Source organism: Astatotilapia calliptera, chromosome 2, assembly GCF_900246225.1.
Source record: "Astatotilapia calliptera chromosome 2, fAstCal1.2, whole genome shotgun sequence".
Taxonomy (NCBI): Eukaryota; Metazoa; Chordata; class Actinopteri; order Cichliformes; family Cichlidae; genus Astatotilapia; species Astatotilapia calliptera.
In genome coordinates, this window is record NC_039303.1 from 20,858,575 (window position 1) to 20,886,317 (window position 27,743).

At 39.4% G+C, this 27,743-nt stretch overlaps 3 protein-coding genes across 3 annotated transcripts; 1 reads left to right on the forward strand and 2 right to left on the reverse strand.

Moving 5' to 3' along the window:
• Positions 1–515: 515 nt before the first annotated feature.
• Positions 516–6,908, reverse strand: fnta (farnesyltransferase, CAAX box, subunit alpha). The gene is made up of 9 exons (XM_026186968.1): positions 6,712–6,908; positions 5,799–5,884; positions 4,509–4,623; positions 4,165–4,269; positions 3,907–4,033; positions 3,510–3,658; positions 1,743–1,805; positions 1,340–1,532; positions 516–1,232 (listed from the first exon to the last, which is right to left on the reverse strand). Exons 1-9 carry the CDS (start codon positions 6,834–6,836, stop codon positions 1,065–1,067), a joined length of 1,131 nt encoding a protein of 376 aa, XP_026042753.1. The 5' UTR covers positions 6,837–6,908; the 3' UTR covers positions 516–1,064.
• Positions 6,909–7,659: 751 nt separating this feature from the next.
• On the reverse strand, positions 7,660–19,151 carry aup1 (AUP1 lipid droplet regulating VLDL assembly factor). Its single transcript, XM_026186989.1, has 12 exons — positions 18,839–19,151; positions 14,094–14,231; positions 13,448–13,598; positions 12,457–12,638; positions 11,732–11,804; positions 11,542–11,615; positions 11,070–11,136; positions 10,775–10,877; positions 10,554–10,685; positions 10,250–10,389; positions 9,265–9,353; positions 7,660–8,011 (listed from the first exon to the last, which is right to left on the reverse strand). The coding sequence occupies exons 1-12, from the start codon at positions 18,877–18,879 to the stop codon at positions 7,966–7,968; spliced, it is 1,236 nt and encodes a 411-aa protein (XP_026042774.1). The 5' UTR covers positions 18,880–19,151; the 3' UTR covers positions 7,660–7,965.
• Positions 19,152–20,067: 916 nt separating this feature from the next.
• On the forward strand, positions 20,068–27,056 carry ctsf (cathepsin F). Its single transcript, XM_026186977.1, has 14 exons — positions 20,068–20,478; positions 21,092–21,202; positions 21,681–21,762; positions 22,574–22,635; positions 22,775–22,847; positions 23,632–23,745; positions 23,861–24,009; positions 24,126–24,222; positions 24,321–24,401; positions 24,526–24,645; positions 24,780–24,844; positions 25,994–26,084; positions 26,195–26,253; positions 26,486–27,056. The coding sequence occupies exons 1-14, from the start codon at positions 20,230–20,232 to the stop codon at positions 26,558–26,560; spliced, it is 1,428 nt and encodes a 475-aa protein (XP_026042762.1). The 5' UTR covers positions 20,068–20,229; the 3' UTR covers positions 26,561–27,056.
• Positions 27,057–27,743: the final 687 nt, after the last annotated feature.

Consider the following 27,743-nt stretch of genomic DNA (forward strand, 5'->3'; position numbering starts at 1 on the left):
ATGCGACATGCTTAGCAATCACCTATAAATTGTAGCAATAACAGTAACCTGGGTTGCACTCTCTTTGAATGGGCACCCACTGCACTCGTTTGCCAAGCGCTGATGACGTGACCATGCTGATCACAGGGTTCGCCACACTACACAAGCAGCGCTGCTCTAATGTCAACGATGCACAGAAGCTGTAATTACGCACAGCTGGAACACTGGCTGCTCGGTCAGAGGCTGTAAGGGGACAGATTGTGTTGTAGTGTCAGCAGAAGTAGAAACAGCTGCATCGAGTGGAGTAAATCCATTTCCTCGCTCCAAGGGAGGTCAGGACATGAGGCTGCGAGTGTCGATACACAGGCTGCAAAGTTCAGAGGACCAAACACAAAAAAAATCAAACTAAAAAGTGTCTCAATTAAAGGAAGCAGCATAGATTTGAAAATAAGCAGCAGCACATGACTGCTTTTAATCTCAACTTGCTTCATTCCCACAAAAAAACAAAAACAAAAAAAGACAACACAACATGTCACTGCTGTTATTCCAAACTTATATTTCTCATCTTTCCTTAAACACAAGCAGATGAATTCCCCGTTCAAACCAAATATTCTCCTTTATATTTATGTGAAAAATGCGTTTTGTAACCAGAAGTCCAAATGAAGTCTTACTTTGAAGTCTGCTCACTAACGCGTCAGTTCCATGAATTAAAAATAACAAAAAGCTGTAAAACAACGTAAATGTCACACTCACAGGGGTGCAGCTGAATCCATGACAACATACATACACATATTCAAGTTGAAACAAAGAAAAAGAACAACCAGTTAATGAATCTAAATCTAAACCTGGCTAAAAGACTCACTTCCAGGTTAACTCCCTCATTTTTTAAAGACTTTCTGATGTAGCTGTCACGTGTATTTCAGACTCTAGGTGACCTTTTGTCTGTGGTTATTTCTCAAACCTTGTTCAGCAATATAAATTATAGCCATTTACAGTAATATCAAGCTCCAGGAGTTGATTCTGCGGACAGCAGGGCAGCGATGAAGCAGGGCAGGGAGTGGAAATGGTGCGAGTCCCCAGGAGACCTAGCTAGCCTCCTGCGACTGTGATGCTGAGATGGATGGCTCAGGATTTTCTGCCATGGGCTCATCAGAGAGAGTACCGTTTCCATATTTGTTCCTTAAAGAACGTCCCAAAAACTCCCAGTACTCTTTACGGATGGTGTCCTTCTCCTGTGCCAGTAGTTGACAAATCTTCAAAGGAAGACAACAAAGCACAACAACATTGTTTCAGATCTCGAGTTTGACAAGAACAACATTGGGGTGCAAACTTTTATTTCTAAGTATGCCTAAGGACTTACTTCTAGAGCCTTTCTTAAAGTTTCCTTTTGCTCCTCCTCTTCTACCTTTTCTTTTTGGGCGATGTTCTCTAAGGCATCCTCATAGCAATCAAACAGAAATGCTAGCAGGTAAGGTGAACAATGTGTCTCCTTTAGCTCCAGCACCCTCTCCAGCAGACCTGGCTGAGATGACAGACCTCGGTCTTGCAGCATCCTTGGGGGGGAAAAAAAGAAGGAAATAAGAGAGGATACTGGCAGTGAGCTTTTCCATTTTTAATAACCATTTCTCAAGCTCCCTGTAGCGTGCTATATATTGAATGTCTTAGGATGGCACGGTGAAATATTCTAGTGAGAAAATGTCAGCATGTTTGGGCCTTACAGGTAAACACACATAGGATCATTTACACTGTGATTTGCATCTTACCCTTTCAAATAATTCCATGCACTTTCATTATGGGGAGCCTTCCTGATCTGGTTCAGGCAATATCTGACACAAAGGGAAGAACAGCAGAAAAATGAATGCAACTGCACAACTGAAGCAGGAACAATGCTGAGGGTACAGAAACATGTATGTATTCATATTGCATAGACAGACAGACAGACAGAGAGAGAGAGAGAGAGAGAGAGAGAGAGAGAGAGAGAGAGAGAGAGAGAGAGAGAGAGTCAGAAGTTGTCAGAAGTGATTTTAATGACTAAATCTTGAGTTTTTGACATTCCTATAGCACACTAAAACAACTGGAGCGGTGGATATCCCAGCAGAAATTCCAAAAACACCCAAGTGCAAAAAACATGTTAAAGTTACTGAGAGTAAAACCAAAACAAACACCTCATGCTAACTGTGACCCAGGACCCAGGCACCTTGCACTTATTGAGTGGACTATGAACTCCTCTGTATATCAAAGTATTCTAGAGTTAAATGTGAGCCCGTTTGCCAAAGTTTGGCTGATATTGTGTCAAACAACAGGACAGTGATCCCAAGCACAGAAGCCAATCTACAACTGAATAGCTGAAAAAGAAGAGAATTAAGGCGGTGCAATGCTCCAGTCACAGTAAAGAAGAGTGGGCCAAAATTAATTCACAACAATGTGAGAGACTGAAAACAGAAAACAACTGCTTCAAGTTATTTTTGCTAAAGTTGTCACGATGTCAAACCGAGTAGTTCCATCTTTGTTCCATTATGTTTACAGTTTAGTTGCTCAGGGCTGTATTTACCTTGATGTTAGAACAGCAGAGCTCTTACACTGAAGCAGATTATTGACCATCTCTAGTACAGACTGAGTTTCAAACTGTTTTGCTGTTGGTCATTCATGAGCAGGTTACTCTCTATTGAATTTGTGCAATACAAGAGTGATAAACACTGATTGTCTTTAAATATTACAAATTGCTCCATTTTATTTGAGAGGGGATCATTATCTTACTCCTGCCTGTCTAAACTAATGAATAAACAGTGCTACACTGCTGTTGTGTAATTACACAAAAATTAAACAAGAGACTATGAAACCAAGACATATTAAAGAAAATGTATAGATCGAGTGAAGTAGTTAAAGGCAATCAGTTAGATTATTTTTGGAGGGGTCAGCCAAGTATAGGAGCTAGCCACACGACATTTTCAAGGCTAGAAAACATATTTATGCTCTGGGAAAAATTGAAAATCAACTTTACAACCACTCTAACATGCACTGGTACCCTTAATTTTGTCTGATAAGTCAATGGAGGAAACCTCTGAAAGTGCATTTTGGGTAAACTTGTCACCATGTGGAATGGGTGAATGATCAAAACAAACTGTAGGATAATAAAAGTCTCATTTTTATCCATGTTTTAGATCTTCTAGCTCTGCTCATTTTTGTGTCAAAATACAAATTCTAACACAATCATATTTTAACACACATCAGTGTAGGTTGCGGTCATGAACTGGAGAAACCACACTGGGGTTTACATGTTATAAATAATAGTTTGGACTTGTCACACCGATCAAACATTTTTAGCGCCTCAGTTCTTACTTAAGAATTCACGTATGAAGGTAAAAAATTTCAAGCCTCCACTAAATATACTAACATTACTGAACCTAATGGGGTCAGCTGTGAGGCACTGGATGATTTTTAATATAATAAACCTAATATTTCCTCACCAATTAAACATTACAATTAATTAAACAACACTAGAAAAATGCAAGAAAAAAAAAAGCACCTACTGAATCTCTCTCTCCACTACAGCTGGATCTGAAAAGCCTGTAGTGTGAGAAATCACAAAATGCCTCTGGTTCCATGCAGAGTTGTTCCTCACATCTTCCTCCAACAGATTCTCCACAAACTCCAGCTCGTTGTCCCACAGTTTGTACTCCTGGGGTACAAAGAAAACTAAGCTGGCATCCAACACGTTTATGCGGTTACATAGTGCAGCGTTTGTGTCGTGCATTGCCTCGCATTACATGATACAAATACTGACCACAGAGGGACTCGAACTACACACAAACAGCCAACCAAATTAATCAGTGAAGGAGTCAGTCTGGCAGAGAGCGTCGCTGTGGGAGGAGAACTGGATCTCGTTCCTCAGCTTTGGAGCCAAACTCTGCCGAGAGCAACACCTACCTGGATGACCCACTGTCTGTGCTGCCAAGCGTGGTAGTTCTTTGCATCTTGGCTGAGAATGTCTGCGATGAACTGGAGTTCCTCCGAGGGGTCATTCAACCACTCGACCACCATACGTCTGTGATGCCTGGAGCAGAAGGGAGTTTAGAAAGCCGTCCTTATCTTCCAACTTTTTCATTAAACTTGAGTCGTTTTAGGAATGTCCCACTCCCACTCTCCTCTCTATGTGCTCTGGATAAATTCACATAATGCACTTACCAGACTTGATAGTTTTTGGGTTGCTCTTCAATAATGTTAGTAATGTATTTCATCTCCTCCTTTAGGTCCTTCGACAGGGCTTGCAGGAGTACTCGCCTGTAGTGCCTGGACAGTACCACAGCATATGTTAGATTACATTTTCACAGAAGACACTCATTTCTAAACAAAACAAACACATTTTATACTCTGATGCAGTTTTAAAATTGTGACTGGCCTGAGGCACTGTACCTATAAACAGTACTACTTAACTATGAATGTCATCTCCTTTGCTCTTTTTCCCATTATGTGTAAATGCTACAACATCAAAAGATCAGCACTGCTTTTCCAGCAGGCAAAATGCTCACCAGACAGTGTAATTTGCAGCATTTAGGTCAATGGCATCTGCAGTCAGAGCGAAAGCCCGCTCAGTTTTTTCATCATTCTTTAGGAGGGCACGGAAATAGTCGTAGACATCTGAGACTGTTGGAAGAAAGACGTGAACATTAGATATGAAATCCTTCTGCAATCATATTTCATCTGAAATAGTTTGGATTTTAACAGACAAGTGGCATATTAACGGAAAAAACAACATAATGTGCCTAAAGGAAGGAAAGTACAGCAAGGAAGCCAGGTGCCACCAGTACGGCAATGATTCTCCAAGTGTTTGGAAATCTCCTGGAGGCATAGAACACCATTATTCCAAAAAAACAAACAAACAAAAAAAACAAAACAAAAAAAACCCCCTACTTTGGTATTTTTACAAATTAGGATGAGGGTACTGGCAGTCAAAAATGTCCCAAACAGCAAATGATATTTGCTGTCATTGTCATAATCATAAAACCTTTCAGTGATCACTTGAGCCCCATCGTATGGTTTCATGACAGGATGAAGATGACTACTTAGATCATAGGTGTCAAACTCTGGCCCGTGGGCCAAATTTGGCCCGCAGCCTAATTACATTTGGCCCACGAAGCCATACAAAATTACTATTAGAGTTGGCCTGCCGGTATTATACAGTGCATGTACTGCTAATACTACAAGTCCCAGAATGCTCTGTTGGTGTTTTGGCACGTCAGTCATGACAGGACCCATTAGCACCCTCTCCTCTGTTGACCATAGTCATAGCAACCATGCAAATACTGCCATGCTACCTATCCCAAAATGGCAAAAAGAAAGGCAGAAAACAGGAGCTTTCTGAACAGGTGGGAGAACATGATGAAAATTTGATAAATGATAAAATTTAATTCAGAAGCCTGCAAATACATTTTTTATTTAAGAAATGAATTCCACTGATGTGTTATTTAATTGGAATTTTGATTTTGCATATGTGCAATATTAAGTTATATATACGTTTATATAAGTTATATATATTGTTTAGTATTAAGCTTTGCTTGTTCCATATTCAGTTTTTCAGCAAAACTTGTTTGAGTCCATAAGAAAAGATTCATTGTTATATTTGGAGGAAGATTTTTTTTCAATGAATATTAATGTTAGCCCGCGACTTTGATCCAGTTTTGAATTTTGGCCCACTGTGTATTTGAGTTTGACACCCCTGACTTAGACGTATAATATCTTGCAGTGACCTTTCCCTCTACCCACTTCCTTGCTGTCTTGCAATTCCCTATGAGCCTTCCATGGTTCACTAGCAATCTTACACTTTTCCGAGTAGGCAATCTTCACTACAGGATTTGGTCCATCATCCTGTGGAACAGGCTCCAGGTCAGCCCACTCCTTTCTGTCTCTGAAACACAAAAACACGGAGGTGGATTAACTGTCAGCACAGCCTGACAGTAGCTAATGTATTTAGTTACACAGGGCCAAGATCCATCTAGAAACAAATATATTGTAGATAATCACCAGCCCAGTCACCAGTTTTTGGTCCACAAATAAGGCTTTAAGAACCATTAAACTTACTACTACCACGTCTGCTGTCACCAAATTCTCCCATAAATTCAATTCAGGCTTCTGTGAGTATTATATCTCTTGATATAATGTCTCTGACTGAGCTAACTACTTTGGGGGGAATTTGTACACTGTTTTTGTGATCAACCAATGCATTTTTCAGCCATTTCTGACCGCCATATAAGCAAGGAGGTCTCCTATTCTTGGGTAAAAGAAAACCCAAACAGCAAAGTCATTACAATGCTGCTGATTGTCATCTGACACTTTGGAGGGGGCGGCAAAAAAAAGCCTCTGTGCAAGGAAAAAAACTGCAAATGCGATAACTGTTTAACTTTATACTGAAATCATTAAGACAAGCTGTGACGTTAGGACGCCAAATTAACCTGGGTACTATTCTTTCTGAAGGTATTGGCTAGAATAAACGTACAGAGCTGAACCTTCTACTAGAAAGAGGGCTGTTAGCGCAACTCCTCCGGCTTTCCATCACAAAGACGATAATTATAGTGCACTTTTGACAGCTGCTAACAAAACTCGTATTAAACTATAAGTTATCAAACATTACCGCGTTATAACAAACACGAGCTACAGAGTAGTTACTAAGCACCGGTAGAGGAGCGACCAAAGCTAAGTTAGCCACCCAAAGAGAAAGTGATAACTAGACAATACCTGTAAAATATGTATCGAGTCGGGTCAACAGCAAATTCATCCTCGATGTGCTCCTCGACCTCTACATCAAACTCTTTGTCTTCGTTAACTTGTACAGATTCAACTGTTTCCTCAATGTCCGACATTGCTAACTAGTTAGCTTAATCGCAGTTGTGCTCCGTTGAGAAAGAAAACGTCATATCCGGTGTAGCGGAAAAAGTTGCCTTTAAGTGCTGCTGGGAAATGGAGATTTTCTTTCCTTAATTATCACCTAATAATAATAGACAGCCACACTTCTCCAGTTTATGGAGATAAGTTTATGCAAATGATTTTAAAAATACCACGCTGTCTTTCAAACGGTGCTATTTATTTTTCAGTAGCTTCAACTAAAGAAACTGAAACAAATGTTACTTTGTAAAAGGCTGCTAGTAACAAAGTGCCTAAAGATCCAAGTATTGTTTTTTGCCACCTGTGTAGACAAAACACTGGTTCATTCCTTGAGTTAGGTGCCTTGTTATGTATGAATGATTCATAGGTCAGTGGTTTTTCTGCCTTTTCAGTTATCAAATCCCACAGTGACTGTTCCAGCTGGTCTTCATGTCACAGTTTAGTCTCAGTTTATGGATGTTTGTTTTCAACCTGTTACAACTCATCTGACTTTTAAATTTCTGATGGAGTTTTAACTGATGAACACACACAGTTACATGTGTGAAATGTTCACATTAATTAAAATACACCATCCACTAGTTTCTAGATTCCTGCTGTGTCTATAGGACTGCCGAGGTTCACCATGTTCTGGCTCCCTCTTATGGCAGGATTTGGTTGACATGTATTTGGAGAATAGAAAAAACATAAAACTATTAAAATACAAATGTCATGCAACTGGAAGTCAAATTTCACTTTACTTGCCAAAACCTGGGGCCTCTTAATCACATGCCAAACTCTTGACAACACATGGATGTGAAATCATTTCATTAAAGCAAGGTCAAGCGGAGGTTTATTTCCATCAACAACTCTGGACATTATAAAAATAAATAGATGATTCACAGTCAGTGGATTGTAATACAAACTGTTATCAAAATTATGTATCAGCCAGAATGAAAAACTGAACACATGCATAATCACCATTCCATGAACTTATACATGTCCTGAATACGTAAGAACAAAATCCTTTTTGTCAACAGAACTGTTTGGGGAAATATAAAATCATCATTCAAATCAGACAGCTATGCAACGTGAATATGCTTCTTTCCATAATTGCTTGACCCAGACTGTTCAGTGACCGTCTTCCTGCTCCAATCCATGCTTTTCAATGTAGCGTCTGGAAGAAGGGAAAAGGAAAAGAAAAAGATTAAATACAGCTTTTATTTAGCATCATAAAAGTTTAATAAACACAACTACAGATGCAACTCTGACACGTCCAGACTCACTGTGATTGTACAGTTGTGCTCTTATTAGGGTCTAAGACCACGCTCATGCCAAATTATTTTGACTTTTAGGTAATAGTGGCGTGAAGGGAGAGAGAAAAAAAAAAAAAAAAAAAAATTTTGATTCAGCACCACAACAGTATTTTATTATCTTGATATTTTGCATGTTCATCAGGCGCATCAAATATCTATATTTAAATAAATTCAAATACTCTGGTAATACGACGAACAAGAGAGCTCATCTCATGCCCCACCATCCAGAGATCATGTTTGCCAAGCAAACTTACATTAAATCGGCTCAAGCAATAAATAAAATCACTGGACACGCACGTCCGAGCTCAGAGCAAGCTAAAACCTCAGTCTCACAAGTTAAAAAAAAAAAAAAAAAAAAAAAAAAAGGGTAATGGCACTGACATACTCAGTCATTGCTTACATAGTTACCAAAACATTTAGTGCTACAATTGACACCAATGCTCACATAAGATTTCTTCTCTTACAATTTCCAGCTTTATTACCTTTATTTAAAAAAAATGCACTGATGTATTTTCAGCCACGTGGGGGCAGCACAACAACCTTTAACAAAATACTAACCTATTACCACAACACAAAGTTTGTATAGCAGATGTGTTTGGACACAGCTGCACTCATGAGAAAATCCAGCAGACTCACAACAAAGTTAGCATTCATTTGGAGTCATCCCTCTGGCTTTTATTAGACTATAAATAAAATTATGCTAATGCTTCACCGTGTTCATCAGTGTCTTTCCGCCATAGGTTTTGCCAGGTACCGTTTGTTGACAATTTGTTCTCCAAAATTGAGTTTAGAGATGTGGATGTTGTTTGTCAAAACAAAGTTGTGGAATTTAAATTTGTAAAGACACTTTCTGTTTTGCATACGATCTGTGCTTGGTGTTGCTCGAATACTGTGAAGAATCAGAAATGAACAACACACTCAACCCAAAGCAAGAAAATCTCAAATCAAATGAATGTTGCATAACTTCTCAGCCCTGAACAACGAACAACCAAACAGCTTTGGCTGCTCTCTCAGGTCTCTTATTAAGATGAACTGAACTGTCATGGGGTATTATTACAAAGTCCAGAAACACTTGCTTAAAGCAGTAAAGATAATAGTTACTAGAAAAACTCACCTTCGTGCAAAGTTATACAGCGCTTCTTTTCTTTCTTGGAGAGACAAATGTCTGTCGGTTGGTGATTTCCCAAAAGTTTTGGCAGCAGGCTATGAATAAAAACAAAATGGAATTTAAAAAACAAAAAAAAAAAAAAAACTGCAAAAAACAGATATTCTTATTAACATTCATGTACACAGATAAGCCAAAACTAACAGAAGACACTAGGGCTCATTATATTGTACGGATGTATCTGAGGGTCTGGGATGTGCAGTCTTAAAAAATAAGGAGACGGCCGCTTCACGTCTCACTGATTTTGACAGCATGTGATGGACCGACTGCATATTGGGCTCCTTTACTATAAATAATATCTTAGTGATTATTATCATGCAGTGCAGCTAAAATGTAAGGTAAATAGTGTGATAAAAAGGCACTGATATGGAGCTTATGAGATCAAAAGATCAAGATCATCTTCTCGTACACCTCTGGACAGCTTGTGCCTTTTATGGACCTTTTCGGTATCACTTCATAAATAATAATTTTTTACCCAACTTATTAGAGCCTGACAAATACATGACTTTTTTGCCTGGTACCAATAATTCAATGATTTAAATTTGACAGGTTGTCCTCTTATCATGTTTTTCTTTCAGATGCATCAAACGCAAACAGATTAACATTTGTTAGATGTAGTTCCTTAGTTGCCCGTTTACAGTCTTCCTGACTTTACAAGCTGGTTGTTGTGTTTGTGGTGTGCCAACAGGGGAGTTGCAGAGCGCCCTGTGATGGGCAAACTTTGCAATTTCAACATTCATAACATCACTGAAGGCTGTTTCTCCTGTTCTTTCTTTACTTTTTAAAAATGTTGTTTATGACTATTACAAATGCAGATACCAACAGATCACCAAGTAGCTTATATCAGTCAATGATATTGACCCGTAAATTAATCAGATGTGCTCTATAACTTCAAATTGTCTGGTTAAATTCTAGGAAATAGGCCTTATCAAACCTTTAAGGTGGAAGCAGGACCAGAAGAATAGGAGCTGATCTTGGAAGGGCCAAAAGTCGAGATCCCCGCTGCTTCCATTGATGTTTCCTCCTTGTTCTCCAGCAGATTTGTAATGGTGGTGTCAACACAATTGGTTTTTGCTATACACAATAAAAAGAACAACTGTTAGTGCATGGCAAATGAATCTATCATTCTTTTTAAAGGACTTCTTACAAAGTGAAAGTGTGACAGAAGAGCTCAGGTGCAGAATGAACATAAAAGTGTATTCCAAGAAAATAGATGTGGTAGCCAAATGTAAGTGTACCTAAATCCTTTGTGATGACATTCAGTGGAACATGGGGCAACACGTCCTTCACCTGCTGAGCCATCTTAGCAATCCTGCGGTCATCTGTGCCCAAACTCATGAATCCAAGCCCAATAGAACCAGGTGTTACACCTACATTTAAAAAACAAAACAAACAAACCTCCAATCAGCTGAATCTCCCACATGGACAGAGTTGATGTTGAATCATGTGACCGACTTACTTGTGGTTGTTTGTGGAACAATGCGTCTTGTCCTTTTGATGTGCTCTGCTTTATCAGCTTTAGTGATTTTGGTGGCGACCAAGCCAAGCTCAGCAGCTAGCAGCTAAACAAAAACACACAAGCAGAAAGTGGGAACTCACATCTGCTATGCATGACGTTTTGCAACACAACAACAAAGAGATCTGTGTACAGGTGCAAGGCTTCATAACTCTTACACATATCACACACACGCATATTTGTTTTTACAATTACAAATATAACTCATGTGCATCCAAGTGGCACACGCTGTTCTTACCTCCTGGACTTTGTTGGCAAACTCCTGTGTCGACTCGCCATCTTGTCTGGATACTGTTGGGAGCCAACTGGGATGGAAACGAAACACAAAAAAGCAATGCTAAGAAGACAATCTGAACAATTAGAGCAACAGAAATACTAAGAATCAATAGAAGGTCTTTTCAAAAACTCAGACCAAAAAAAACCAACCAAAACAAAAAACAAAAAAAAACAAAACAAAAAAACAAAACAAACAAAAAACTTGCTCATGAAAGCAATATGATTTTGAAATGCACATTCATTAATCAGAAGTCCTGGCAGGAGCATGAGCCTGAGGAGGGTAGTTTGTGCCAAAAATTCACAGTTTTTTGTGTTTTTTGGATTTTACATAACAATCTCCACAAAACCAGGTTAGGGTAAAAGAAATGAGACCTACATTGTGAAAAATGTGGCTGCAGAAAAAGATAGAAATAATGACACAAATTATTTAGTACCTTACATGATACACTGTCCATGGAACAAAAAATGTCCATAAGAGCTCCGTCAGCCAGCTGGACTCCGGTGTGCTCTGTGTACAGACAGGAGGTAATCGTGTTGTTAGATTACTTTGGTGTGCAGTCACATCATTTCATCAGCTCTTTTAAATGTCACTTTCATTCTAAATGTGAGTTCAAATGACTTTACCAAAGAGATCAATGGTCTGGTCACCCGTAAGGCCACAGGTTGGATGGATTCAGTCAGTGAGAAAGGCCAGGAGCTGAGAGAAAAAACATATATAGATATTTAATATAGTAGCTGGTTGGCTTTGTGCTGTGAGCCAATAACAATTGATTTTATTGTTAAAGACATTCAGGATATGTGCAATTAGTCAGCTAAGCATTTAAAGGCCAATGCCTTTGGTAGTTAGCATCAGCAACATAGTGAACGGGTGATTCTGACATGGCACAAAGGAGGCGCAGCCTAAGAGTCTGCGTTAGGTTCCAGTAAAAGAAGAGTATCAGAGACTGTAAAGAAAAGCATGGCAATAATCACAACCTCATTATAAAGTGCAACTCCCAGCTTCTCTGGTTTTCATGTGCATCTCCACTGAGGATACAGTACACTTGTTTCAGTCTTACTCGAATTAACTATAGAAATGAATCAATTTAGCAGCTGTTTTCACTTCCTTGCACTAATTTCCCTACAACTCTAGAGGGAAATTAGTGGGGGAGACTCAACCGCCAAAGTAATTCATCTCTATCTCAATGTGCCATGAAAGAGGGATGATAATTTGTCGCTGGCTGCATTAAATCACTGGGTATGGGTAAGAGGCCAAAACCGTCCCAGGGTGCTGATGAATTGCAAACACTTGCTGTGTTATCGGAGAGTTCTTGTTTATTACCGTACAGTAACATGTGTACAAACGTCACCTGAATTTGAGAAGACCGGCGCGGCCATTTGTGGTGTCCTCTTCAGGAAACAGGAGCAAAGGTGTGGTGCCTTCAGCAGAGCAGTAACTCTGCAGAGACTCTCCTATGGCTCCGGAGCCTGCATGGATTTCCATGAAGCCTCTGGCCCAGCACACAAAGCCTGTGGAGCCATCTAACTGGGGCTGATAGGCAGAAAGAGACGGGTCAAATTCACCACATATTTACTATATTTAAAATACATTAAAGTACACAGGATCTTCTTTTTTCAACTGACAGACCTTGAGAATAGATCAGGTATATTATAACATGTGTTAATGCACCAGCACAATCTTGCCTCCACGCACAGCTCTCTCAGGGTCCTGTCACAGCATTTCACTGAGATTAAGGTGCATTGCAACACCTTGAGAACTGAATTTTTCAGTATATCTGTTAGAGATTTGTTCCTGTGCCTGGGATCATTGTCCTGTTGCATAACCAAATTTGGACCAAGCTTTAGCTGTCAGACAGATGGCCTCACATTTGACTCTAGAATACTTTGGTATACAGAGGAGTTCACGGTCGACTCATTGACCATGCAGTGGTCAGAGAGACTGAGCATGGGGTGAATTTGCTGGGACGTCCACTCCTAGAAAGACACATATCTGAATGCTCCAGACCAGCAAACTGCCAAACACCTCTGCTTTTATAGAGGTGCTCACAGCGCATCAAGTGCATTTGATTAAAGTTACCTGACTGCTAATTACCAGCTTAATTCCTACAAAAGTTATAATGGAATGCAGACAACTGAAAACTTTCTTCTTCACAGAACTGCATGTAGTGTCAAATTGTATTTATGTCCAAGCCATGTAATGCAATGATGTCACCATAGATTTGTTAATAGGAGGGCACTGATGCAATCAGCACACTGATATATTACACTGAATCCCTGAATGTGTAAAATATGCTGCATGACACGGTTGAGTCAGGAAAAACGTTTAAGCCAAGCACTCACTGTGCTGCAGGGGGTCAGGAGGTTGATAATGTTGTGGTCAAACTCTGTCACATGATTGCATATGTACAGCTTGGTGTTTTTGTCTCTGGAGCGGGGATTTTTCTGTCTCACATGCATCCCCAGCACCGAGCACATAACCCTCACAACAAATCTAGAAGCAAAGAAAAAACAAACAAACATGATGTCAGCATTTTAACATATTTGGCAACAGGATAGTCCTCAATAGTGTAACACTGCGTGTATAATTTACCACAATATGCAATACGTACAAATATCTTTTTTCTTAACTGCTCTTATAGCCTCCAGGGCATGTACATGCTTTGGTTCTTTAATCATGCAGTCACCACCTTTCTTCAAACTAAAATTACAGTGTGCAAAGTACAATTACCTTCCACTGGCCTCAGTAGTATTTACTGTGGTTAAAGTGAATAAACTCTGACAAAAAATTACAGTTATTTTAATGGCACAGATGCCATGTGTGTTAGCATTAACTGCTATTGTTATCCCTTATACTACAATTTCACCTCAGTCATTATTGTCACACACACACAAACATGATTACAAGTGACACACAAGACGACTCAGCTACAGATTTGGTTACCGCTGACAGTAAAATGTGGTATTGGAACACTTTTTCAACACTTGCCTTCTTATAAAACTCTCTGGAAGTGCACAGCTGACCAGGAACACATGAACACCAATAAAAATACGTATGAACATTAAAGAAATGCCGACTGGAAAGTAAATCAGCAACAGCAGAAGAACGACAGCATCTTTGGGAAACCTGCACAAAAACAGAGCAGAATCAAAAAAATGACATTTGGAATAGAAAACACAAAAGAAAAACAAATCTAAATGTAAATTAGAGAATTTAAGTGATTTCCAGGGGAGCTGTAGCAAGATTGCTTTATCCTGTGCCGATTATATTTCAAATGAACCAACACATTTTTAGCCCTTTTTTATTTCCCAATTTCAAAATATACACCTCACCATCAGCCTCAAAAATACCGTTCTGTGATTTGAATGACAGCATCTTTCACAACCTACTGATCTTCTTCCTTTTATTACTGGATAAATGTGCACTGAGCCATAGCATGAACTCACATCAGAGTTTAACCATTTCACTCTATTGTTATTCAACTATGCAATGATATCCAATGATACAATACTGTGAAAAAGAGCCATCCATAATCTGTTTATGTTTTGATACGAAATGGTTATAGGTAGGGATGGGTATTGATAAGATTTTCACGATTCCGATTCCATTTTCGATTCTATTTAACGATTCGATTCTTTATCGATTCTTTTTAAAAAAGGAGAACACTAAGGTCGATTAGCTTAGAACTTTGTTTTACATTTTCTCTTTGAACAAGATAGAAATTTAGGAGTAACATGGCCTTACAAACCCAACAGTAAGATTTTAAGAGATCCAGCCTACGGCTCTTTGATGGGGTGTCACAGGGTCCCCAGGAAAAAAAAAAAAAATTGTAAACGTAAAATAATAAAATAAATATTCTTCTGTAGCAATAACAAAGTGTAACATAAATTATTCTGTAGCAATTACACAAGAATATCCAGTAATGTCCCTGCCTACAATTAAACACATTCCGAAAATCTTGGGCATCTGCTGTGGCAAATGGGTGCAAGCCTTTGACCACAAACTTAGTCACTGCTCGGTGACATTTGTCTATCCTGGCCTGAAAGGAGACGCTACCGGTAGACTGCAGCGAGAACTGCCAGCATCTGAGCCAGACTCTGCTAACATAATATGCACTGTTAGTTGATTATTTACCTGCCGCATTAACGGGAGAGGACGTGCAAACGTTACCGCTGCTGCTGGGTTGAGATTCACGAGTCCAGAATGGAATTAAAAACACGACATTCATTTAAGGTCATCGCGTGTTTTGTGAGCAAATGCTTTTGCATATTCGTAGTGTTTCCTCCCTTAAATGAAATATCTACTTTGCAAGTATTGCAAGTTGCCCTGTTGTCATCCGTTCTCGTAAAGTATAACCAAACTTTTGAGCATTTGAGCCGCCGTGTTTCCTGCCAGGTAAATGACGCTCCGCAACGTAGTGACGTCATTCGGGGCGACTGGAATCGATAAGGGAATCATTGGCAAAAATGGCAAACAATTCCAAGGTTCTCAACAAGAACCGGTTTTCGATACCCATCCCTAGTTATAGGTGCAGGTATTTATTGCAACATGTTCAAACACACACTGAAATCCAGTACGTAAATCAAAAACAGAGTTTGTACAATTCCAAGCTTTCCTATTGTTTTCCAATCTTCTAGGATGACATTCAAAGCTCTTCTCTCTGTCAAGATGAACCATCACTTCTAGAATAGTGTTGAGGTCTGGGGTCTGTGGAGGCAAATTCATGCTTGATGGTAGAGCTGGGCGATAGAACGATAACGATATGTATTGCGAAACTAACTTTTTCTCGATAGAAAAATTAAACTAATGCGATAGACCTCACCGCTCTTGTCCTCTTAAAAAAAAAGAAAAGAAAAAAGAACAGACAATTCAAATTAAGTAGCGCAGAGCCGAACCAATCACAGCCGCAGCGTCACGTCACATGACTTGTTACGTACAGCACAAGTGCCAAGCCGCACATGTGTATTTGTTTGGGAAGCAGCGGTGCCGCCCGGGTAACGGAGGAAATGAGTGTGCCGACTAGAAAAATCAACCGAGCGTGACCGAAGGTTACCGAAGAGGAAACAGATGATGGTTCCAATGCCGGAGAGATTGTCGAACGGAAGAGCCAGAGAAGTTCCGTAGTGTGGAGGTATTTCGGCTATTTCAAGTCTGACAAAAACAGAGTAGCGCGCACGTTAAATTGTGCCGAAAGCAAGTCTGGAAATACAATAAAGCGGTGCATGCTCAATCTCTGACTGGAAGCTCTAATTTGTCATTCGGCTTTTGTCAGACTAAAGTAACTGTTAAAACTGTTTGAAAAGCTAAGCTATACAACAAGGAGAGATTGAGAATTTCCTTTTAGTTCTCAGTTTATTTGATATTGACAAAAGTTACTCAATTTTGTCTGTTTTTCTGTAACAAACTAAGATTTATTTTTAGAATTAATATTTTGTTTCTAAGTGGAATTGACAATTTAGTCTGCTTCGTTTGTTCTATTTTGAAACTTAAACACTTTAGCGGCTGCCTTTTGTGTAGTTTGCAATATTTGCCTTTATTTATCTGAAAAAGTCTCATGTTCCTTAAGTACATCTACCCTGTTGAACTTATTATGGGAAATAAATATTTAAATCAAAACAAGCTGCTGATTATTTCACATTTTACTTGTGAGCAACGGCACATTTAAATCTTACAACTATAGTTATTTGGCTTATATCGTGATGGATATCGTTATCGCCTGAAATGAAAAAAACATATTGTGATATGAAAAAATCTTATATCGCCCAGCTCTACTTGATCGTATTCCAATTTGTGCTTTTCTATTCAGGTATGTTTTTACTGTGTTTTTCATGTGGCTGCAGACACTCACTGTTGTAATTCTTTCCTGTTCATACTGAAGAGGAGTTGAACCAAAAACGTGGATTCATTACTCCATCATCCCGCTGTCCTCCACTGATCTTGTGTAATTTTCATACTTCATCCTTTTCTCCTCTTTTCCCTTCCTTAAAAAAGGCTTCTTGACAGCGACCCTTAGACTGAGACCATTTCCAATGAGTCTTCAGTGAACAGTAGCTGGATTAACTAAAGGGACAGATGTATCTCTCAGGTCCTGTCAGGTCTATGGCAGATTTTTTTCCCTGTTTCTTAAGGACTGTTTCCTGTTTCTCAAGGACATGACTTTCAGACACTTGCCGTAGATAATTTTTTTTTAAGCCAACCACTTCATCTGTCCCCCTCTTGTCCAGTTTCCTCATATTTTCATGCTAGCAGATCTCGGCATGAAAATTTGAGGAGAATCACCTTTTTCTAGAAAACATATTATTCGACATCTGCCAAACTGTTATTTTTGACATTTTTCACAGATTCAACTAAAGAAATGGGAACATTTTATAGTTTTTTTCTTTTATAGACTGCAAGTAAAAAAGTGCCAAAAGATACAATGTAAAATTACTTGTTTTTGTTACCAAGTTTTCTGTTATGTAAAGATACAACATCATCCCTTGCATTAGGTGCTTTTTGTTGTTTGGGTCAACTGCAGGGCCAGATGCATCTTTCAGGTCCTGTGACATGACTTTTACTGGCTCATCTGCTGTTGATAATTTTTAAAGCACTGCCAATTCTTTTGTCCTCCCCTTATCCAGTTTCCTAAAAACAAATTAACTGGACACTGCACACTATAGTGTGCTGCAATATGTTACTGCAATATGCCAAATTTTCAGCAAATAGCACTTTGGGAATCACCTTGTTGTGACAAAAGTATTATATTACATCTGTCAAACTTTTATCTTTATGTTTTTGTGACAGACTGCTGATAACAAAGTAATTTAACATTGTTTTTTTGCCAAGCTGTCTGCTATGTGTAGACACAACACTGTTTTAATTCCTGAATGAATCATAGATCAGTGTTAAGTGGTCCGTTACAAGGACTGGACTGAAAATGAGTGAAAAGGCAGCAAGAGTCTAAAGAATAACGTTGAAAGACCTTCAGAAATCCTGGAGAACCGATGCTCAAGACCACTTAAAAAAAAATTACAATCAAGTCTGACGCTATGAAAGGTGGCTCGAGGCACAGTACTGTACACACGTTATGAAAACCAATTGCAGAGTTAGAGCTGCTTTTGTTTCAGCGTTTTTACCAATATTACACGTGTCACTACTCGATTCCCTCTGCAGTCAAGCGCTAGAGAACATTTCGAAACCTCATAAACGCTCTAGTCGTCATTACCACTGTCTACAGGCCTCATGTCCGCCCTCTATTCAAGTCAAAAACACTTTAGTATTGAAGTACACAACGACAGCTACTTTTGCTGTCAGTTATTTTCTCCCCTTTACACGCGCTCAGATATAATCTCTGACTTTTGCGTCTAGATCAAAAAAATTTAAGTCTCTTAAACTTCACTCTTCGTTGTCACAAGGCAAGCAGTGAATACATGAAACCAACAGACATCTAAGATTAGCTAGTTCACGCATTTCATGCTGCAACTGATCGGCGTGCTTATTAAAATTAGCACTGGACAAGGTTTCATGTCAAACGCTATCCATGACTTGTTTACTATAACGTTGCCAGTATCGGCTATCTAGCTGCATGTTTTCCAGATTATTTAATACATCTTCTACTATACTGGTTAGTGGCCCGATAATAAACGTCGTCGACGCCATATCCTCTGTGTATTTCTTCAACGTTTATTGCGCTAATTAGCGCTAAGTGAAGGTTAACCGAGCAGTTTACACTACTTAGCAGTTAGCTGACTTACCGACGAAAGTCAAACATGTCTTCAATTCCCCGAGTCTCCATGTCTGCCAGTCAGACCTTCAGAGGCTAATGCTAAAAATACAACCTGACCCCTAAATATAAATTAGTCATTACTTTCACGACTGCACCTCTGTCATGCGGTGGGTAAACTGGAAACTGGGTAGCTTTAAGGAGACAGTTAGATTATAGTACAGCCTTTTCAGACCGCTTAAGTACGCGACTTTAAAATGTTAGCTTTGTGGTTAAATAGCGCTAGCACAGATAATGGCTTCAGTCGGCACGACACCACTTCCGGTCCGTTGTTAGAATCCCCTAGAATAAAAGCGCCATCTCTACAAAAGTAAATTTTATATAAATAATACTCGTTTCTAAATTCTACAGAAGTGTATAAACTGGGAGTCTTTGTAACCAACACTTCAATTACTTTCATGATTTCATGTAATCTATAACTGTGTGTTCATCTTTATCGGAGTGTCAGGTGCGATACTTTCATAATAAAAGAGCAGCAGAAAAAAATAAAGGAGCACTAAAGACGTCCCCTAAAGGAAACGCTGGTAAAATGTTATAGTATTTTGTCTACCTCTAGTGGCGAAATCTGATCAATTTTAATTTGCAGGAAACGTAGTATGTAATGTTACCATTTTATTTTAATGAATCTATTTATTTATTCCAATGATGAGCTGAACGTCTTTAGTCGCCCCTCTTTTCTTTTTTACTGTGTTTATAGTCAGCAGTTTAGGGGGGGAAGTGTAGCCATTTATCGAAACATGTGCAAATATATGTGTAAATACAGTATATAAGGCAAAACCAGAGTTTGTACAACTCTAAAGAGCTTGAAACACCACTGGCTGAAATGCAGCACCAAACGGTGACAGAACCTCCACTAATAGCTGTTTGGTTCTTTGCTAAGTTGTCTGTGAAGTGCAGGCACCACCCTGTTTCATCTCTTGAATGCTCGAATGATTCATAGGTCAGTGCCAGGTACCTTAACAAACAAACAAACAAACAAACAAACAAACAAACAAACAAACAAACAAACGAAAAACAATATAATCTGAAAATGATCAGGCACAACGACTGGACTGAAGTGAGCGAATATCAGCCTAATATCCAAACCACAGCTTCAGAAAGCCTGAAAGACAACTGCTGCCTACAGACCGATCAGCGACAGCCCTGCCTGAATAATAAATATGGGAATTATCATGAACACGCCCCCCATAAAAGCTCAGTCTCCGCCTACAGCCTCTCAGATTTGTTTGGTAATAGCCTCTTGTATAATCGCTGCTTAACTGAAAATCGATTTTTGTGTGAAGAAAACAAACACGGCTGTTATTTAAGTGAGCGCAGACTGGACATCGGTCCTTTCAGTCGGTGACAACACCCGGGGCCAACATGGTGGTCATATTGCGCTGTTGCCCGCTAATCCAGTGGCTGTCCCTGGCCGTTTTGCTGGGCTCGGTTGTCGGACTCGGTGAGGACCTCGACCGGCCTCTCTTAGGGCCCCCCGGCTCTTCTATCCGGGTCCACGAGTCCGACCCGGGTCTTAAGAAGGCTCTGGCCTTTGCAGAGGAGCGATACAACCGGGTCTCCAATGCGATGCATCTCCGCAGAGTCAGCCGGGTCATCTCTGCCAACAAACAGGTATAATTATTATTGGTGGCTTTCCTTCTGATTTCATAATATTTATTCAAGATATTTTGGTCTTCTAGTGGACTTGCAAAGAACGGTTAAAGTATTGTTTGTCGATTTATCTCATTGTAATAAGCGTTGTGTATGCTCGGTTTTTTGTAAACAAGTGCGCTGCTGGAGGGTCGTCATTTTAGCTAAACACAGGCCGGAAAAAGGGGCGACGTACCTTCAAAGTAATAGCGTAAACGTCTTTGCTGCGCTGGTCAGCAAGGGATTCGATTATGCTTAAACAAAAAACAAACAAACATGTATTCCTATTTATTTAAAAATTTCAAGAGGTTTCAACTTGGAGAACAGCATTTATTATTTTATTTTACCTATTTTTATTCTCAAGCGTTCAAGATAAGATTTTATGCGCGGTTTATTGCAGCCGGAAGTTATGTCCTTGACTTTAAATTAACAATGTCTCCGCAGTGTGGCTTGTTTGGAGCATAACGAGCGCCCATAAAACAATAACACGCATTATATTTTATACCACGTCTAAATAAAAATCTTTATTTATACCAAGATTTTGTGTCTTTAAATTAAAAATGTCCGAATGTTTGTGTGTTCATCTGTATTCCAGCTGGTTAAAGGGATCCGTTACACTTTAACAGTGGAGCTGAGTAACACTCAATGTAAGAAGTCCACCATGCTCAGGACATGTGACTTCTATCCCGAGTTAAATCAACTCAAGGTAGGTTGTGTGTGTGTGTGTGTGTGTGTGTGTGTGTGTGTGTGTGTGTGTGTGTGTGTGTGTGTGAGAGAGAGAGAGAGAGCGATAGCTCTTGTGATAAAAATTAAGAAGCAGAGAGAATGTGTTATATGAGTTTATATTTAAGAGAAAAAAGGCTGTGTGTGTGTGTGTGTGTGTGTGTGTGTGTGTGTGTGTGTGTGTGTCCAGCTGTGTATTGATTTTTTTTATTGCGCCAGTTTTGCTGGTTTTGATCTTGTGACTCAACCTTGACTTGGAGTGATCTCTCTTATGCCTCATTCACGCTTGCATTCATTTACAGTATTGACTCTTTTTTTCTCTTTGTTCCTGTTTTCTTCCCAACTAAAAATATCTAAGTTATAAGTAAATCTATAAATGGGGCTTTTTACAAGAGACCCAAACCTACACATAACAGCTGTTATCGCTTTTCCTCTAATTTATTTTTGTTTTTATGTCTCAGACAGAAGTCTGCGTCTTTGAGGTGTGGGACATCCCTTGGCAGGGGGCGTCAACCTTGCTCAAACAGAAGTGCCAGCCCAAAGGTCAGTCAGCAGCCAAACAGACTCATCATCCAACATTTAAGATTCACAACCACCCATTATGGAAGTCATATGGTAGACATTTATAGCTGAACACCATAGTTGCGGCTCACTTGGTCTTCTCTTACAGTGCTGTTAAAAAATACACTGATTATCTTATCATCCAAAAACACATCAACAAGTATTTTTTAATAATAATAATAATAATAATAATAATGGATACTTTATTGATCCCCATGGGGAAATTACTTGTTTTTCTCTGCATTTGACCCATTCACTCAGTGAAGCAGTGGGCAGCCCACTAAGCAGGCGCCCGGGGAGCAGTGTGTAGGGACGGTACCTTGCTCAGGGGTACCTTTTTAGACCTTTTTTACCCCCCAAAAAACACAATAAAAGAGTTCAGCATTTCTGTTCTATGATAATAACTTAATCATGATATTTCTGACCACATATAGAGAAAACTCCTTTTAAAATGCATTTATTTCTACTGATTGTCAGTGAACTTTCCTAGTAACCCACATCAGCCAGTCAGGCCATGAGATTTTTTTTTACATGCTTGTTTTACAAAGAGATAAATGAGGTGGAAGGTTGAACAAAGGAGAAATTGACATTTTTGCATTTGATGTTGCAAATATGTTGATTTTATGTTGTTTTTTGTATTTTTGTTGTTTCTTTCTGTCATATTTATCAGCTTGAAAATCGTCCGTGAAAATTGTGAATTGCAGCAACCTGCATGACAGTTTGACTGACTGATTTAAGTGTTAAATACTCTCACACTTCCCATTGTCTTCCTGTGTTTCATTTCTCTTATCAGTTGAATTTGAAGTAGAAGAGAGCAACAAGGTAGAGGATCCATCCACCAGCCAGCCTCTGGAGGTAAAATTAATGTCAGGCTCTACAGCTACAGGCCTGTGGTTTTATCTGCCTGTCTGCTTGTTTGTTTAAACTGTTCTAATCGATTTAGATTTGAGATCGAGGCTTTCTGTCGTTGATTCTGTGTGTGTGTTTGCATTAGGAGTCGGTGGAGCTGCTGGGCCGGTTTAAAGAGTTCATGACTAAGTACAATAAAGTCTACAGCAGTCAGGAGGGTGAGTGACTGAATCTCATTCATACCACGTATGGACATTGTGTCACATTCCTGTCAGAGCTGCAGGTTTTTGAACATGTTTTCATAATGTTCACATTCTTTTTTCATGATAGCGCTTTAGCCTGCATTTGCAGCTGGCACAGTGGACTGTGTTCACAGACAGTGATTGCAGGAAGTGAGCCTGAGCCCGCGCAGTGATTTCCATGATAGAATCATCATGTCTGTTTTTAGTGCAGTGCTGCCTCAGGACTAAAAATCACAGGCATCCAATGCTATTTTTGGTCTTGTCCTTTGTGCTCAGAGATTTCTCCAGATTCTTTAAATCGTTTGATATCCTGTCCCTTAGATCATCAGATATTCACAGTCTTCACATTTTTTTGTTAGGGAACATTCTGATATTTTTCCACAATTTGTAGATGTAGTTTTTTGCTGATTGGTGAACCTCCGTCTCTCTAAGATGCTCTTTTTATACCCAGTCATGTTACTCACCTGTTCCCAGTTAACCCAATTACTTGCAACTTGCAAAATGTATCGCCAACTGTTTTCTTTTAGTACCAATTACTTTTCCAGTCTTTATTTTTTTACTCTGTCCCAACTTTTTTGACACATATTGGTGCCATCAAATTCAAAGTGAAATATTTAATGTCTCAGGTTAAACATCTGATATGTCTCTTCTCTTGTTCGCACTTTAGAAACAAAATTAAATTCAACTGAAAATGAAAAAAATGAAAGGCTTTTAAGCAGAATCTTTTATGAATATGTGCTTTTGACCCTTCACCTTGCAGAAGTGGACCGCCGTTTGCGCATCTTCCACGAGAACCTGAAGACTGCTGAGAAGCTCCAGGCTTTGGATCAAGGTTCAGCTGAGTATGGAGTCACCAAGTTCAGCGACCTCACCGGTACGTAACTGTGAATGCACGTCCACAGTTTCTAATGACAGAACGCCTCTTCTGCTTTCCACGTGTTGCTTCAGCTTAAGAAAACAAAGTGAAATATCCTTCTGCTTTTCTCCAGAGGAGGAGTTTCGCTCTACATACTTAAACCCACTGCTGAGTCAATGGACTCTCCATCAACCAATGAAACCAGCTACTCCCGCCAAAGGCCCCTCGCCTGACAGCTGGGATTGGAGGGATCATGGAGCTGTCAGTCCTGTTAAGAACCAGGTGCCAACAAACAGAGTTCATTATGGGGCGGTCACCCTAAAGAGCTTGTTGGTAGCGATTAAATTGTACACCGTGCCCACTTTATGCTTATTAGGGTGTGTTTTTTTCTCCTGCAGGGAATGTGTGGATCTTGCTGGGCATTTTCTGTCATAGGCAACATTGAAGGCCAGTGGTTCCTGAAAAATGGAACGTTGCTGTCACTTTCCGAACAAGGTGACACAGAAAAGTAGCACAGATGATAGAATTAATCAGGGGTTTTCAAATCCAGCATAAAGTCTTGACATGCTTGAGTACTGATTTGTTCTTCACAGAGCTGGTTGACTGTGACGGGCTGGACCAAGCGTGCAGAGGCGGGCTTCCATCAAATGCTTATGAAGCTATTGAGAAGCTGGGTAGAACTAAGATTTTATTCTGTGTTTAGCAATAAGTAAAAGCAGAGAGATGTTTTTACTGATAACACAAGCAGATTTTTCCTTAAAGTGCTTTCTTATAATCTTTGCCCCTCGTGTGGTTAAGGGGGTCTGGAGACTGAAAGTGACTACTCCTACACCGGGCACAAGCAGAGGTGTGACTTCACCACCGGGAAGGTGGCCGCCTACATCAACAGCTCCGTGGAGCTGCCCAAAGAGGAGAAGGGTGAGCACACAGTGGTTTAACTGCATGGACATGTCCATGATTTTTATCTTATTCTAACTGTAGTGAGTCTGTTTGAAACTAAGGGTTGTTGAATTGACTCATTTTGATTTATTTTTGTATTTTTTCCTTCTCAGAGATTGCTGCTTGGCTGGCTGAGAATGGGCCAGTCTCTGTTGCTCTGAATGCTTTTGCAATGCAGGTAGGAGGTTTTTTAAGAAGTTAAATCACTCCTCAAAACAACAAGAAGCAAAGCAGCTCAGTCGTTGCGCAGTGTTTATTTTTAAGAGGATGAATTCTTTTTGTTTTCTTTGTTTTTTAGAGGTACTTGAAGAAGTTTATAGTGTAGTCAAAATCAGAGAAGGGTATCAGTGAGTATGTGATAAATAATAAGTACTGATTTGTAAACAACTGGACACGAATAACTTGAGCTTATTATTCAATATTACTGAAGTATATTTGTGACTAACTAAACAGCTCAGTCTCTAACAATCCTCTCTTTAAAGATGTTTTGGGGTCAGCTTGAAATTAAGATGGAAATGTAAAAGTGAGGTCAGAGGTCAAATGTGATGTGATATTTAGATGCAAACATACTGTGATAGTTAGAATCCCCATTTATCATTCTATTGTCTTATATAAGAGTATAAAAATACATTGTCATTATTAACAATGGCAATCAGAAACTGAGTTTTAAATTAATGTGACCCCACTCTACAAGCCTACAAAGTTTTACCAGAATGAAACGAACATCAGCTCCTCAGTGGAGGTGTCAACTAGGAGTGGAATAAAAATATCAATAGAATATGTCACGTTGCCTTCTTGTGTAATGTTGGTTTATATGTTACTGATTTATTAAAACATTCCTAACCCCCACCAGTTTGACTTATCAGAGTCAGTACTTGGTGGTGGTGCTTATCAAACAGCAAAGTCGTATGTAGATCATTTTCTTGCATGTGTATAGTATCATGGGCAGTGTATTGTTACTGTATCATATCAGGAGTGACATATTTCCTGCCCAAATAATAGCAATAATAGCTTCCTACCATGGAAGCACAGCATGAGTGGAGGTCTCTTTTTTTCCTCTTGTACCTTCCCGTTGTTGTGTACATTTCAGTGTTTTTCTGTAACGCTACCGATCTCCGACTTGTAACCCCGTGTGATGTTTGTGTTATGAGTGTAAGGTCAGGGGTGTTTCCATCTCGCTGCAGGACAACCTGCTAGTGACAAATAAAAAAAGCTGTTTCATTCATTCATTCATTCATCTAAACTGGACATAAACGATAATAAAGATAATAATCTTAAGATACATGTTATTCTTACATTATCTTGAATATCATTTCATTCCCTCCAGTTTTACAGGAAGGGCATATCTCACCCTCTGAAGATTTTCTGCAACCCCTGGATGATCGACCACGCTGTGCTGTTGGTGGGATACGGAGAACGTAATTTTTTTGTTTTGTTTTTTTGTCTTAAATATTTGCCCAGTTTCTGGAAAGCATAGACACATCTTTTTGCCTCGTTTGTCAACAATGTTTCCCCTCTGTGTTCTCAGGTAAAGGTATTCCCTTCTGGGCCATCAAAAACAGCTGGGGGGAGGATTATGGAGAGCAGGTGAGACAGCACGACCTTTAGAACACTTATCATTCTAAAAATCTTTCATTTGAAACCAACTACATGACTGAGGATCACCGACATAAAGCACCGTTTTCATAATAGAAGTGCTGATCCGTGCACTAGGCTTTACAAAGCTGACTGTTGTTTCATAGCATAATGAAAAAATGAGTTCTGTTCATGTACAGCTGTGAGGGAGTGAGTGTTAATTTGTTTTTTCTCCTTCACACAGGGTTACTACAACCTCTACAGGGGCTCCAATGCATGTGGGATCAACAAGATGTGCTCATCTGCTGTAGTCAACTGAACCCCTAACACACTCACACACACACACACACACACACACACACACACACACACACACACACACCATCATCACTTATCCAGAATGCACAAGAACTCAACACGCACACATGTGAAGTCCTGCTGATGTTTCTTCTCCGTTAGACCAAACCAGTGTTTTACCAGCTCTAATAAAGCTAGCTTTGATGTGATACTGAAACTTTCCAGTAATTTTAAATCAAGATTACATCTGCTTTTTCTGTTAGTCCTGAAGCTTGGTTAAAATAATTAATGTGTTTAAGGTAACAGCTTATAAGTCATCTTTACTTACAGTAACAGAGCCCATGCTCATAGTGGTGAGCTGATGGTATGTGCTTCAAAGAGTTTTTGAAAAACAAGGCTTTGATTCTGAAGTGATTTACTGCACAAACTCAGTTTAGTGCAATGTAATTGCAATAATAGCTGTATAACAGTGAGAAATGAATGATGGGAGTTGAATTAAAAAAAAAGTGTGAAATCTAGTTGTTTGTTATTTTATGATCTACCTATCCATTTTCTTCTGCTTATCCAATCCACGGTCACTGGGGGACGCTGGAGCCTATCCCAGCTGCCATGGGGGAGAAATGAGGTAAACCCTGGACAGTCTGTCACAGGGGTAACACAGAGAGACAGGCAACCTTTCACTGGAAATTTAGAATCACTGATTCACCCAAGTGCATGTCTCTGGACTGTGGGAGGAAGCTGGAGAACCCACAGATGCTCAAGAAGAAAATGATGGGTTCAAACCCAGAACCTTCTTGCAGCAGTGCTAACCACCACACCACTGTGCTGCCCTATTTTATTATAAAGTTTTTCATGTGCACTGAAACTATAAACTGGTTGACAGTACAATTAAAGCATTACTTTTTATAATTTATTTAGTGCATATATAATAACTTTAACCATAAGGCAAAATTAACTTCAAATAACTACAGCGGCCTATAAAGGGAGAAAACATTTTAACCTGTTTATGATTTTAAACGGTATGTTGGGAAGAAGCAGGACAAACACAATGTAGGAAAACACTTTGAACGATAGAGGAGCAACAACGTTCGTGTTCTTGAATGTTCCTTTAATCAAAACAACCTCATTTTCCCACAATGCCAAGGGAAGGTAACGGAACAGCTGGTCTTTAGCAGTAGCTTCTAAAATAAGAAACAAAAGTCGTC